Here is a 13,270-nt window from a genome sequence, read left to right on the forward strand (position 1 = left end):
TAGGCAGAATATTTATTTTAAATGATGATTTAGTGTAATTGGTTACATTTTTATGCTAATGCATTTTTTCACTAGGAAGTTTGTTCAACAAATGAGAAGTGAAGGCCAATCATCTGATCACTTTTGTCCTTGTTAGCTTGGCACCAACTACCTTTAATTGTGACTCTGGTACATTATCTTTCCTTTCATATTTTTCTTTATAGGTTTGTATTGGTCATGCGCATATTTATTATAATTCTTGGTGAGCTACTATTTCTATGACATGGTTATTGCAAGTGGCTATGTATTATGTATTAATTATATATATGCTTCTAAAAAATAAATGTTATGTTTGGTAAAAATTGCATAAGCTTATATGTCCATTGAAACTTACTTGTGGTTATGTTTGAAATATGATGAATTTGTTCCCATGTTTTAACATATTACTTCTACAAAAATATTGTGTTTGTAGTGGTTGGACTGTAGAAATGGATCGAAGTTGGATGTATGGTCCACGAAATTCGATCGAGTTCTTGAGTGGGGTAGAGGAAATTTGCAAATGTGCTTTAGATCATCAATCTAGCATAGAGGATGATGAATTTTATTGTCCTTGCGTCGATTGCCAAAATGTTGAAAAGGTGCAAAATATCACCACACTTAGGGACCATATTATTCGACGTGGATTTCGGCAACAATATCATGATTGGTTATGGCACGGTGAGAGTGGAGTGTTCAGGGGAAATTCTACATTACATTCAATGCATGAGAGATATGTGCAATCTAATGCCGAACTGGAACTAGAACTTGAACATCCACATGTTCATGATGATGAGATTGTTGGGGTACAAGATAATGGGTCTGAACTAGATGAGGATAATGACTTTGATGAGGTTTATGTTGATGAGGAGTATGACATTGAGGAAGACAATATAGAAGAAATGATAAAGGGGGCACAACATGAATTTGATGAACGGCCTCATTTATTTGAGAAATTGTCTGAAGCAGCTGAGAAGCAATTATTCCCTGGATGTACAGCATATAGCAGGTTATCCGCCGTGCTAACCTTATTCAACTTGAAATCAAAGCATGGTTGGTCTGACACAAGCTTTACATCCTTGCTGGAAGCGATGCAAGATATGCTTCCGAAGGGTCATGAATTGCCTAAGTCGACCTACTATGCCAAGAAGTTGATGTGCCCGTTTGGTTTGGAGTATGAGAAAATAGATGCTTGTCCGAATGATTGTGTATTGTATCGAAACGAATTTGCACATTTGGATAATTGTCCTCGGTGCCATAAGTCTCGTTACAAGTTGCCCGATGGAGTTCAATCCGGGGAGGGAAGTAAAGGCCCTTCTGCTAAAGTGCTTTGGTATATGCCTATAATGCCAAGGTTTCGGCGATTGTTTTCAATAAAGAATGATGCAAAAAATTTAAGGTGGCATGCTGATCGTAGGAAGAAAGATGGACTTCTAAGACACCCGGCAGATTCTCCACAATGGGCTCTTATTGATAATCAATTTCCAGAATTTGGCAAAGAAGAAAGGAATCTTAGGCTTGCCCTATGTACGGATGGAATGAATCCATTTGGTAGTTTGAGCACACAACACAGCACATGGCCAGTTCTCTTGGTTATTTATAACCTTCCTCCTTGGTTGTGTATGAAGCGGAAATATATGATGATGCCGTTGCTGATATCAGGTCCCAAGCAGCCCAGAAACGATATTGATGTCTACCTTGCTCCACTCATCGATGATTTGAAAAAAATGTGGGACGAAGGAATCTCGGTTTTTGATGCTCATTGTAATGAATCTTTTACCTTGCGAGCTATGCTCTTTTGTACAATCAATGACTTTCCAGCTTATGGTAATCTATCAGGGTATAAGATCAAGGGAAAGAAGGCATGTCCAATATGTGAAGACAATACAGAATCTACCTATTTGCCAAATTCTGGGAAGTATGTATATAGAGCTACTCGAAAGTTCCTTGATAGGATGCATCCTTACCGAAAGAAAAAAGCTGCATTTAATGGTAAGGTAGAAGAGGGGATAGCTCGTAGGCCATTATTGGGAACAGAAGTTTATGATCGAGTTAGAGGCATTGAAACGGTGTTTGGGAAACCGAATAAAGCCACCGATCCCGAGGTCATTTGGAAGAAGGAGTCAGTGTTTTGGAAGCTTGAATATTGGCAACATTTACCTGTTAGACATTGTTTGGATGTCATGCATATAGAAAAGAATGTGTGTGATGCCATCCTCGGTACATTGTTTAACATTCCAAATAAGACAAAAGATGGGGTAAAGGTTCGCAAAGATATGATGGAAATGAAGATTCGACCAGAGTTATGGCCCGTGATTAAGGAAAATGCAAGGAAAGGAAAGGGCACCTCATCGTATTTGCCTCCCGCTTGTTATACATTGTCTCGAGAGGAGAAGAGGAAATTCTGTGAATGCCTTTATGACGTAAAGGTTCCTAGTGGATATTCATCCAACATTAAAAGACTCATCTCTAAGACCGACTTGAAATTGGTTGGCATGAAATCCCATGATTGTCATGTCATGATGCAAGTGTTCTTGCCGATTGCTATTCGTGGGATATTGCCTAATCATGTTAGAGATGCCATCACGAGACTTTGTTCATTTTTCAATACTATATGCAATAAGGTACTTGATCCGAAAAAGTTAGATAGTTTGCAATCAGAGGTCATCGTAACATTGTGTCAATTTGAAATGTATTTCCCGCCTTCCTTCTTTGACATAATGGTTCATTTGGTCATTCATCTAGTTCGAGAGATTAAGCTTTGTGGTCCGGTCTTTATGAGATGGGCTTACCCATTTGAAAGACATATGGGATCCATGCAACATAAGGTGAGGAATCCAGCTCGACCGGAAGCTTGTATTGTTCAAGGGACGGTGGCAGAGGAGGTTGGTAACTTCATTGCTGAGTTTGTGTCCAGAGCACAACCTATTGGACTCCCAAAATCTCGACATGAAGGGAGGCTTGATGGTAAGGGTACAGTTGGCGGTAAAGATATATTCGCCCCTCCAGACAAGTATATGCAAGCTCACCTCTTTGTATTACATCATGTTACGGAGGTTCATCCTTACCTTGACAAGCATATGAGTGAGTTGAGATCAAAAAATCCTTCCAAAGGTGAAAGGGCCCTGATGTTAGAACATAATCGCCTTTTTGTTGATTGGTTTCGTGATGAAGTGATGCATGAGTTGTCTGAAACAGGAAACATCGTCTCTGAAACGATCAAATGGTTAGCATATGGTCCTCAAGAAACTATACGCTCTTATGAAGGGTATGACATCAATGGATATAGTTTCTATACTGAACGCCAAGATAAAAAGTCAAGGACCGTGCAAAATAGTGGCGTTACGGTTGTTGCTTCTTCTAGAGAATTTTCAAGTGCCAAGGATAAGTCCCCAATTGATGCGACCTTATCATACTATGGAGTAATCCAGGAAATTTGGGAGCTTGATTACACAGAATTCAAAGTTCCACTATTTCAATGCAAGTGGTCTGATAAAGGGCGACGTGGTGTGAAAAAGGATGGACCATTCAATTACACTTTAGTGAACAAGAGTCGTTTCCGTGACACTGCAGAGCCATTTATATTAGCATCACAAGCTAAACAAGTGTTCTACGTAAGGGACATCGTTGACAATGAATGGTATGTTGTTGTTCAAGGGAAGAGATACATTCTTGGGATAGGTGATGTAGATGATGAAGAAGAGTATGATAAGTTTGATGACACGCCACCATTCTCAATTCCAGATTGTCATGTACCAGAAGGACTAGATGTTGACACTAATTATATGCGCGTAGATCACCAAGAAGGCATTACTGTCGAAGAACCTTAATGATCAGTTTCTGTTGATCATAGAGCATTATTACTTCAGTTGCTATTTTGTGTATTTTAGTGTCAGTGATAGTTCTTAATGTTTCTGTAATGTAGTTATTAAGTACTTCAGATGCTATTTTGTGTATTTTAGTGTCGCTGACAGTTCTGCTTGTTTCTGTGTTGTAGTTATTGTGTACTTCAGCTACTATGTATTTCAAATTGGTCTAGCAAACCTCTGCATTGGATTATCTTACCTCTCTGCCAGTTTTAGTGCTTTTTTAAAAAAAATTGTATTCAAACACTAATCCTGATGAGTTAGTTTCAAGCACAAAATATGAATTTCACATCATATGTCTGACAGTAACATGGAATTGGAGGCTAATCTCAGCCACATACAATTCCTCAAAAATAACTTCTTTTGTATTTCCAGTTTCTTACCTATGATGTTGTGAGGTGTTTCTGATTATTTTTGTACACTCGTAGGTTAAGGATCATGGCTTGTAATGCTGAATTTGATGGTGATATGGAAGCTGATGATGACGAAGAATTGTCTGATAAATCTGAGAGTGATCCCGAGTATGATGTTGAAGTAGAGGTTGATAAGGGTGATCCAGAGGACATTGCTAATGATGAATTAGAGCAAATGTTTGATAATTATGAAAGGATGGCTGATGCGGCTTCTGTGTCTGATGTCGTTATGACAATTGCAACACCTTCTACTGCTGCAAATATGACCCATCAAGCTGTGAAAAATGCTAAGAAAGGGATGTGTACAGGAAGAGGTCGTGGCACTGGTAAAGGAAGATGTCCGACTAGAGGTTTAAGAGTGAATGAACCCATGCACCTTGAATTTGATCGTTTTTTGCGTCCAACTGGGAAATGGAGGTTTAAGTATGGTCAGCAGCTTGGCTTGTGTATACGCAAGCTGAACATCAATTGGGAATGGGCTACTACTGTCAGTGAAGGTTTAAAGAATACTTTGTGGCAAGAGATACAGGTAACTCTAATTCAAAAGCTATCACCTTTTATTAACTAGTTATCTAAAATTTAATATTGTCACCTCTGAATTATGCAAATGGGGCTGCTGTTATACTGCAAATGTGAATAACTTAATGTAAATGATTAACTGATGTGTTTCTCCACTTATATTATTATTCCTAACAGGCCCAATTCCATATACCTGATGATCCAGAGATAAAAAAGGTGTTTTTAAGTGCAGTAGCTAAGAGATTTGGAGATTTTAAAGCTAAACTAGTGTCTGGATGGATAATTTTCACGCGAAAAAAGTCCAAACAAGAGGAAGGTCGCGAGCCATACCAACTTTACAGACACATAAACGAAGGAGATTGGAAATTATTTAAAAAAACAAAGATGTCCGATACAGCAAAGGTAATATCATTATTTTAATTTATTGGCAATTTAATAAATAAAGTATTGAATTTAACCAAAACAAAATTCATGATTAGGCAAAGCGAGAGAAGGCCCAGAAGAGTGCGAGTATGAATATACATCATCATGGTATGGGGCAGAGAAACTACGAGGACAGCAGAAAGATTTGGATTGAGGAGGGTTTTTATCCGTCTCGCAAATCCACATCGTCGAAATCATGCAAGGAAAAAACCAAAGAAATTACCATTGAAATCAATCGAGGTGATGATTGGTTATGTGCAATGCATAGGAAGGACAAGGCAACTGGTAAAAGATACATCCCGAACTCCAAAACTAAGGAAGTGGCTGATGCATATGTAAGTATAATTTTTACGTAATACTAAATGCAAGACATTGTTCATGTTAAATTTTACTATGCTATAGACTAAGGAATCTTGCTGTAAATTAATAGAATAGTAAAATGAAAGAGAGGAAAGCTTGAGGATTTTTAATTTTTAATTTTTCGTGCCTGATATATTAATCAGACTATTGTCACCTATGTATAATGCAGCTGAGTCAAATTATTCAAGTTTTTTGATAAGTTTTATTAATGCTTTATAATTGATTTTTAATTTACACAGCTTGACTATCGAGAGAAGCAAGAAAAAGGAGAATTTACTCCACACCGAAACAAGGATGCATTATTCATGGCTTTTGGGCAGAAGCCTGATCATACGGGTCGTGCAAGAGGTTTTGGAGGTGTTAACGTCGGGATCAAGAAGGCATTTGGCAAGGAAGTAGGAAGGACCAAGTGTAGCCAAACTAGAACTTCAACTGAAGAACGAGAAGCTTTAAAAATTGAACTTCGTCAAGAGTTGAAAGAGGAGTTTGATGCAATCATGAGGGACAAAATGTCTTCATACTTACTTGACATGGGCTTCAAGTTGCCTAATGATACTACCTGTAAACCGGGGCAAGATACCAGTACCGGTGAGCCTTCTACTTCACCATCAAAGCAGAACGAGCTTCTGCCACTTGACCTACAGGTAAATACTTTTGCAATGAACTTAATACTTAACATTCTTGGTTGTAGGTAGAAAATGACTAACTATGTTTAATTAAATTGTAGGGTAAGACTTTATGTAATTTACTTCTAAAGGATCCTGAAACGTTATCGATATATGACGTGGGGAGTGCTACTGCTTATCCACCTGTTCAGAATGAATTGGTTCATCTTATGGCCATCTTACCTGGTCATGTGAAGGTGGAAATTCATACTATACATGAGGAGTTTTATGGCCTACCACTGCCCGTTCCTATCCCGACGTTTGAGATCGAAGTGTTACAACATGGGATTAATACATTTGTACAATGGCCGTTGTCATTGATAAAATGCCAGACTGAGGTAAGTTTTCATGTCTGACATACTTTTAATTTTTTTTTATCCAGACCCTTTTTAAATTAACTAACTAAAAGCTGAAATTACTTTAGCAAATCAACATTTTTAGACCCTTATTAAATTAAGTAACTTAATTACATTACACATTTTAGGAATCACTCCAACCAAAGAAACTCAAGCCTTTGTCACCAGAGATCGCAAGCAATGACTTACGCTCTGGAGAGGAAACCCAAAGAACCGTACTTGTTCCACAAATGTTGATGGAATCTCTTACCCCGGATTGTCAGTGGCTGGCAACATTTTTTGACTCATTGCCAAATGGGGAACCCATTGCTGTAATATTAGATCACACTATATTTCATTTTGAAAAGGATGGGATTGCATGGGTAAATAAGGAGGATGCCTCTCAGTTCTTAAGAGGAGCGAAGCTGAACATATCAATTATTCAAGTATTCATGAGGTAATAAGCAAGCCATTGTGTCATAGTGATTACAAATTTTGCGTTTATATGCACCTCCCTGTTATCATAACATACATTAAGTTGATTTTGTATATCTAGGTTACTTCAACAAGATTTAAAATCAAAAGACAAAGCTTTTGTGGTTGGGTGGTTGTGTCCAGAGAAAACTTGTGAAACAAAAATCCGTAAGAGCTTGCATGAAATTCATGACTATGTCTTCAAAGCAGTAAGCAAATCAGTTGAAAATGGGGCAAAATTCATTATGGCACCAATTTTTCAAGAGTAAGTATGTAGTAACAAAGTTCCATATGGTGTACCCTTTAAGTATACATACATGTGATGAATTTTACATTCTTACCTTTTGGCATAGGGAACATTGGATGCTTTTGGTAATATGTGTACCTACTTGCACTATTTATCAATTTGACTCTGCTCGATCAACCACGACAAGGAGAAATGTTAAAATGAAGACTATTGTGAGCTTGTAAGTCTATTTTATTGTTTATTGTTTCTATATATACATTATATGTAAGACATATGCAACAAGTAATATACTTATAATTCTACCTTTGATCCGAAAATGAATAGTTTTTTCACGAGGTTTAAGCTAAATGGAAACCGTGTGAATAGAAAAGAACCTCTATGGAAACTTGTGAAGGTAAGTAAATAGTATGTTTTAGATGATATCGTATGAATGGAATCTATTTTGATACCCTTAAAACAATTATACACCTTAATCTGTTTTTTTTTTTTATTGAATTTTACTTAGTGTGCTCAACAAAGAGGTGGTACCGAGTGTGGCTTTTACACAATGAGATACATGTATGACATACTCTCCAAATACAGTGAAGCAAATGATATTGATGAGGTATGAGTATGACCTTTCATTCTTATCATTACAAATGTCTTCAAAATGAATCTTTTATTTATATATAGCCTTATTTGAACCATATAAAGGTATCCAACAAATTAAAGGCGTTTTTTTTTTATTATTTTTTTTAGGGACAGTAGCTTCACAGTTGCATCATTTATTATATATATTTTTTTTTTGGTAAATCACAGTTGCATTATTTTGAATTTAGCCTGTTTTCAGGACAATGTGCTAACTAATTTATGTGCCCACTGAACCTTTGTTAAAGTAATAATCTATTTGATGCTTCAGTTGGTGTTTGGGATTATACTTAGTACACATATTAAGGAGGCATTAATCAACATATCCTTTGTTTTTGTGCATCAAAGCTAGCATGGCTCTCGGGTTAGAACACAACCTAGTTATATGATCGGGGGAGGGGGGCAACTCTCTACTATGTTATTATTATTGTTATTAAAATTACTTTGATGACTTACTATATATATTTTATCATGTTCATAGGTTTGCATGTCTTTAAATGAAGATCCTTACACTGATGATGATATTGAAGAAGTGCAGAACATATGGGCATCGTATTTCACTAATCATTGCGTGTGATCATAGTTTCGCGGCAACATTTTTTGACTTTTGTTTTGGATTGATATTTTTTGTATGTAGAAAATTGAATCGTACAATACAATTTATCATATGTATTGTGGTAATCTAATTTTGGGCTAATTTAAAGTATTTTGTTCGTAAAGTTCAGGAATACAGGTCCTTCATGGATATATTACCCGTAAAAACAGAGGAGGTGCTGTCGAAATTTTGATTTATTAATTATTTATTACCAAATAATGGATTTTTTTTTATAAAAAATACTATTAATTAGCAGCGGGTGTTACACATAAAGCGCAGCAAATAATTTATTATTCTATTAGTAGAATGCATTTATTTGCGGGGGTTAAAATAGAAATCCGCCGCAAATAAATGCATTGATTTGCAGCGGATGTCGACGCAGCAAATCAATCAATTGATTTGCTGCCCTGGCGTTTGCTGCCATCCAAAAATCGCAGCAAATTAATGATTTTTTACCGCTGCAAATAAATGTTTTTCTAGTAGTGAAAGGGAAAGACAAAGAGCAAAAAGAGTCGCCAACAAGTTTTAGGAACTTGTAAACCCAAAAGACAATCCAAAGGACCGTCAACTACTCCATAAGGTCTTGAACCAAACAGGGTCCGGGGATGAGGGTACGAATCCAATCTACAAAAGAAAGGACCCGCCCTATAAAATAGGCCTCTACTTTGTTCTGCTCGTATTCATGTGCGCTTTTCGAATAACATACAAACATTATATTGAACCTAACCTGTTTAATCTATGTTGGTTGAATATTAATGCACAAACAAATCTATTATTGGCGATCACTTGAGTTAAAATCACATTAGCCTAAACTAAATTATTAATTATCTTATTAAGTGTGATTTCAAGTACAAATTCCCTTTAACAATCATAAAAGGTGTGATCAAGCAATAACAATAAAACATATCAAGCAACATAATAATAAATCAATAACAATAATGATGATAGCATGATAAGGCATAATAAAGCTTAAATATAATAGCAAGTTCCTAGGCATGATACTAACAAGGTTAATAACAAATCCTAGCATGTCACTAAGCAATAAAGATCAAAGCTTCAAACCTAACATGGCACTAACATGATATTATAAAGATAAGAGGCATCCTAAACATGATACTAGAAAGCATAAAAAACATCCTAACATGATACTAGGAATTAATCAAATCTAAACATGCTTTCTACATTGAAAGAGAGTAATAAGATTACATACTTTGAAGCCTCGTACCTCTTTCTAATAACAAAATACACAAGTTAGTAAACTTCAATGAAAATAAATAAAGAATTAAATTGAAATCAAATTAAATAAAGTTTTGACTAGTTTTGGACCAAACCCTCAGAAATATCAACCCTCGCACGTCTAGGGCGAAGGCAACTTCGAACTTGGCTAAGAGACTCTAAGTCTTGTGAATGCGGAATTGTGTATTTTGTAAAAAGGTAGTTTAAAAAGAGAGAGAAAAATAAAGAATTAAGTAATTCTTGATGAGATTTGATAGAGAGAATTGAGGATGAGAGTTGATGAGAGATCATGAAAGTTGATGAATAAAAACGGAGGTTCGAGACCCTATTTATAAGAAAAAAGTCCGGAAAATCATAGAATTTGATATGGAATAAAACTCCACTCTGTCGCTAACAAACCGACCTTGTCGCCAGAAATTTATCCTGTCGCCAGGCGACAGAGTCTGTCGCGAGGCGACAAGCCTGTCGTTTCGCGACAAGACAGTTTTTTGCGGATTTTGTTTTAATCATATATTTTGATATAGAAGTCCAAATAAGTCATATAATATGTCGTTGGAAAGATCCTGAAGTCTACTTTTAAATTCAATTAGAATCAGATTAAAATCTTTTATAGATAAAAAGATATGGACGAAATAATGAAAGGGTGTCAGTTTTGGATAGAGTTTCGTATATCTTTAATATCTTTTTCGTTATAGCTCGGATTTATTATTATAATATATCATTGGAAAGATAATTTCAAGATCTATCCAACCATGTAAAATTTGGATAAAAACAATGAGGCACGAAAATAAAATCTGACTATCTTTGAACATCTTTAAATCCGAATAGAATTAGGAAAGTTTTAAAAAAGGAAAGTTTTATTTAAATTCAAATTCCATGATCTTATCTTTTCAAAAAAGGATAATTAAGATATTTTAGAAACTTATAGAAGATTCTAATCAATCCTAATTAGTTTAGGAATAGGATTAAACCTTTGGACCCTCCTCATGATCATTGGGTCGTAGGTAAAATCCAGTTTGGGCCCAGTTTAGTATTTTGGCCATAACTTCCTCATTATTCATCGGAATTGGGCTTATAATATATCGTTGGAAAGGTCTTTTCAAGCCCCATCCAAATACACCATTATTGGACCCTTATCATGGACCAAAATAAACTGAAATGGACGTTTTTATAAAATAGAGTGGGTTTTCAAAAACAGAAAGAAGGATTTTAATAAAAACTAACCGCAACACTTGACTTTTCACACCACTTTCACCTCATTCGATTATGGTTTGACGTGATAGGTATTCATCACTAGGTTTGGTTTTGGGGAGACACAATTTGGTGTCTACACCTACCAACCTTGAACAAAATGAAAAAAGGGTATTTTGGGTGGAAATCAATCCCTTTGATCGGTTCTTCTAAGCCACCTCTTGCAATTGTGGCTAGTTGATGACAAAGCATCATACGGTGGCTGTGCTTTGGCATGTACATATCCCTAATGATAGCGTTTGGATCGTGTACCCCCGTTTTCTTGATCTTGGCCACCCTTCGTAAAAACTTGTTACGTTTTCGTTCCTCACGAGTATTAGCTGCACAAAACACGATAGATATTTTAGTACCACTGAAACATCATTTTTTACATGTATGAATTTAAATTTACCAACTGACATATTTATAAGTGTCACTGAAACATCCTTATTTAGTGTATACGTACTACTACTACAGATGTCATATGTTACACTCATTATCATGTGTTTACAGTTGATAAATAAGCACGATTTAAAACGATGGGAGGACAACTGAAAGTAGGAAAATACTTCGTAGAAGTAGTACCTTTGTCGCCCATGATATGGGAGTTGAACTTCTTTTTAGCTTTACAAGTGGTGGTATGTTATGAAATGAATTCCTTGTAACATTAGCTATATATTATACAGACTAAGAATTGGTTCTGAATTGAATACATCCAACTACCTTTGCTGTAACATTTACTAGGATTGTTGTAGTTGTGCATTGAGCCCAACGAGATAGGACTTGTATTCAATTAGATGATTTACTTTTATAGTTTATCTTTTTATTGTCACAGCTGTACCCAACCAACCTTGTACTTCATCTAAAATGTTGAGGTTTAGGTTATCATTAACTAAAATCACCCAACCTTGGTTTCTATTTAGTAAAGAGACAGGAACGATAGTAAATAGAGGGAAGGATAATAGTAAATACACAGGAAGGATAGTAAATAGATGAAAGAATAACTTCGTAAAATACAATAAGTAGGTGAAATGATACCATTGTGTATGTAAATGGACCCTAGTTAAACCTAATTGTACCTAGATAAGTTGACTGGTACCCTAGTTAACCCTAATTGTACATTAGTTAAGTTGACTGGTACTTTAGTAGGTCACCAAAAGAATACCTTATTGTCCCTTAGTGGTACCCTTTTGATTCTAGATGGCACTCAACGAATCCAAGATGGTACCATTTTATTTAAATGGAAAACTAGAGCACTTGAAGACCTTCGTTTGTGATGCGGAAAGGGCATCGGCGCCCTTTTACCACAAGCCATTCGCGGTACCATGACCTGGAATTGTTGTCGTACTAGTTCGAAATGAACATCTTATTCGAGACTTGCTGACCCCATTTGTCGCCTAGTGATGCCTTCACTTCCCGGCCAGAGGTGAAAGTTTTCACCATTGAGTTATTGTGTTCGAAAACATCGATCACCTCATTAACCACAACGAATGCAATGTTGCATGTACTTGCTATGTGTTTCAAGTTTGTTGCTACTGACATTAATATTTGACTCCTCTCCATGAACCCTCTTGCGGTGTCGTCATGTGCATGCCTAAACAAGTGTGCAATAGAGTCAAGTATAATGACCCTCGTGTGTCGGCATCCTTCATGGGAGTTCAACACAACTTGTTCAACTTGGTTCAAAACCAAAAATATTTGATCCGGGTTGTCAATTTTTTTAAGAAGGATCGACGACAAGGGATCTTTGCCAACTACCGAACCACAAATACTCTTGCTAAGAGCACTTAATCGCTTAGAAGGAAACACCGGGGAAGCTTGAATGTAAATTGAGGACCCATACAAACCATCTGGAGGCATGAGCATGCAAGTTAGGAGCAATTGCAAACATATTTGTGTTTTGCCCACTCCACTTTCCCCATATATTTCAGTTAATTCACCCGTTTGTATTCCACCATCTAAAATGAAATCTATGATTTCGCATTTGGTTTTGATTTTTGGTTTCATTTTGAAAAGGGAGTTTTTGTTATGGTTGGGAAATACTTAAACTTCTTGTATATATATAGAAGTTCGGATAACGTTACATGATCTTAAGTACCTTAGTTATTGATTTCTTAGGATCACATTCTCAACAAGTACTACACACTTGGGAAGATATACACCAACACATTTCTCTTTATTTTATAATCCATAAATGTTGTACCACTCTTGTCTTGAGCCAAGTGAATTGGTTTAGTCATGTCAGTAAGGCCTGAAACATTTCCA

At 36.1% G+C, this 13,270-nt stretch overlaps 1 protein-coding gene across 1 annotated transcript; it reads left to right on the forward strand.

Annotated features, from left to right (window-relative positions):
• The first annotated feature begins 467 nt into the window (after nucleotides 1-467).
• LOC145571217 (uncharacterized) lies at nucleotides 468-3,845 on the forward strand. The gene has a single exon (XM_081630286.1). The coding sequence runs from the start codon at nucleotides 468-470 to the stop codon at nucleotides 3,843-3,845; it is 3,378 nt and encodes a 1,125-aa protein (XP_081486412.1).
• The last annotated feature ends 9,425 nt before the right edge of the window (nucleotides 3,846-13,270 follow it).

This window comes from Chenopodium album, chromosome 12 (assembly GCF_948465745.1).
Source record: "Chenopodium album chromosome 12, dcCheAlbu1.1, whole genome shotgun sequence".
NCBI classification, from domain to species: domain Eukaryota; kingdom Viridiplantae; phylum Streptophyta; class Magnoliopsida; order Caryophyllales; family Amaranthaceae; genus Chenopodium; species Chenopodium album.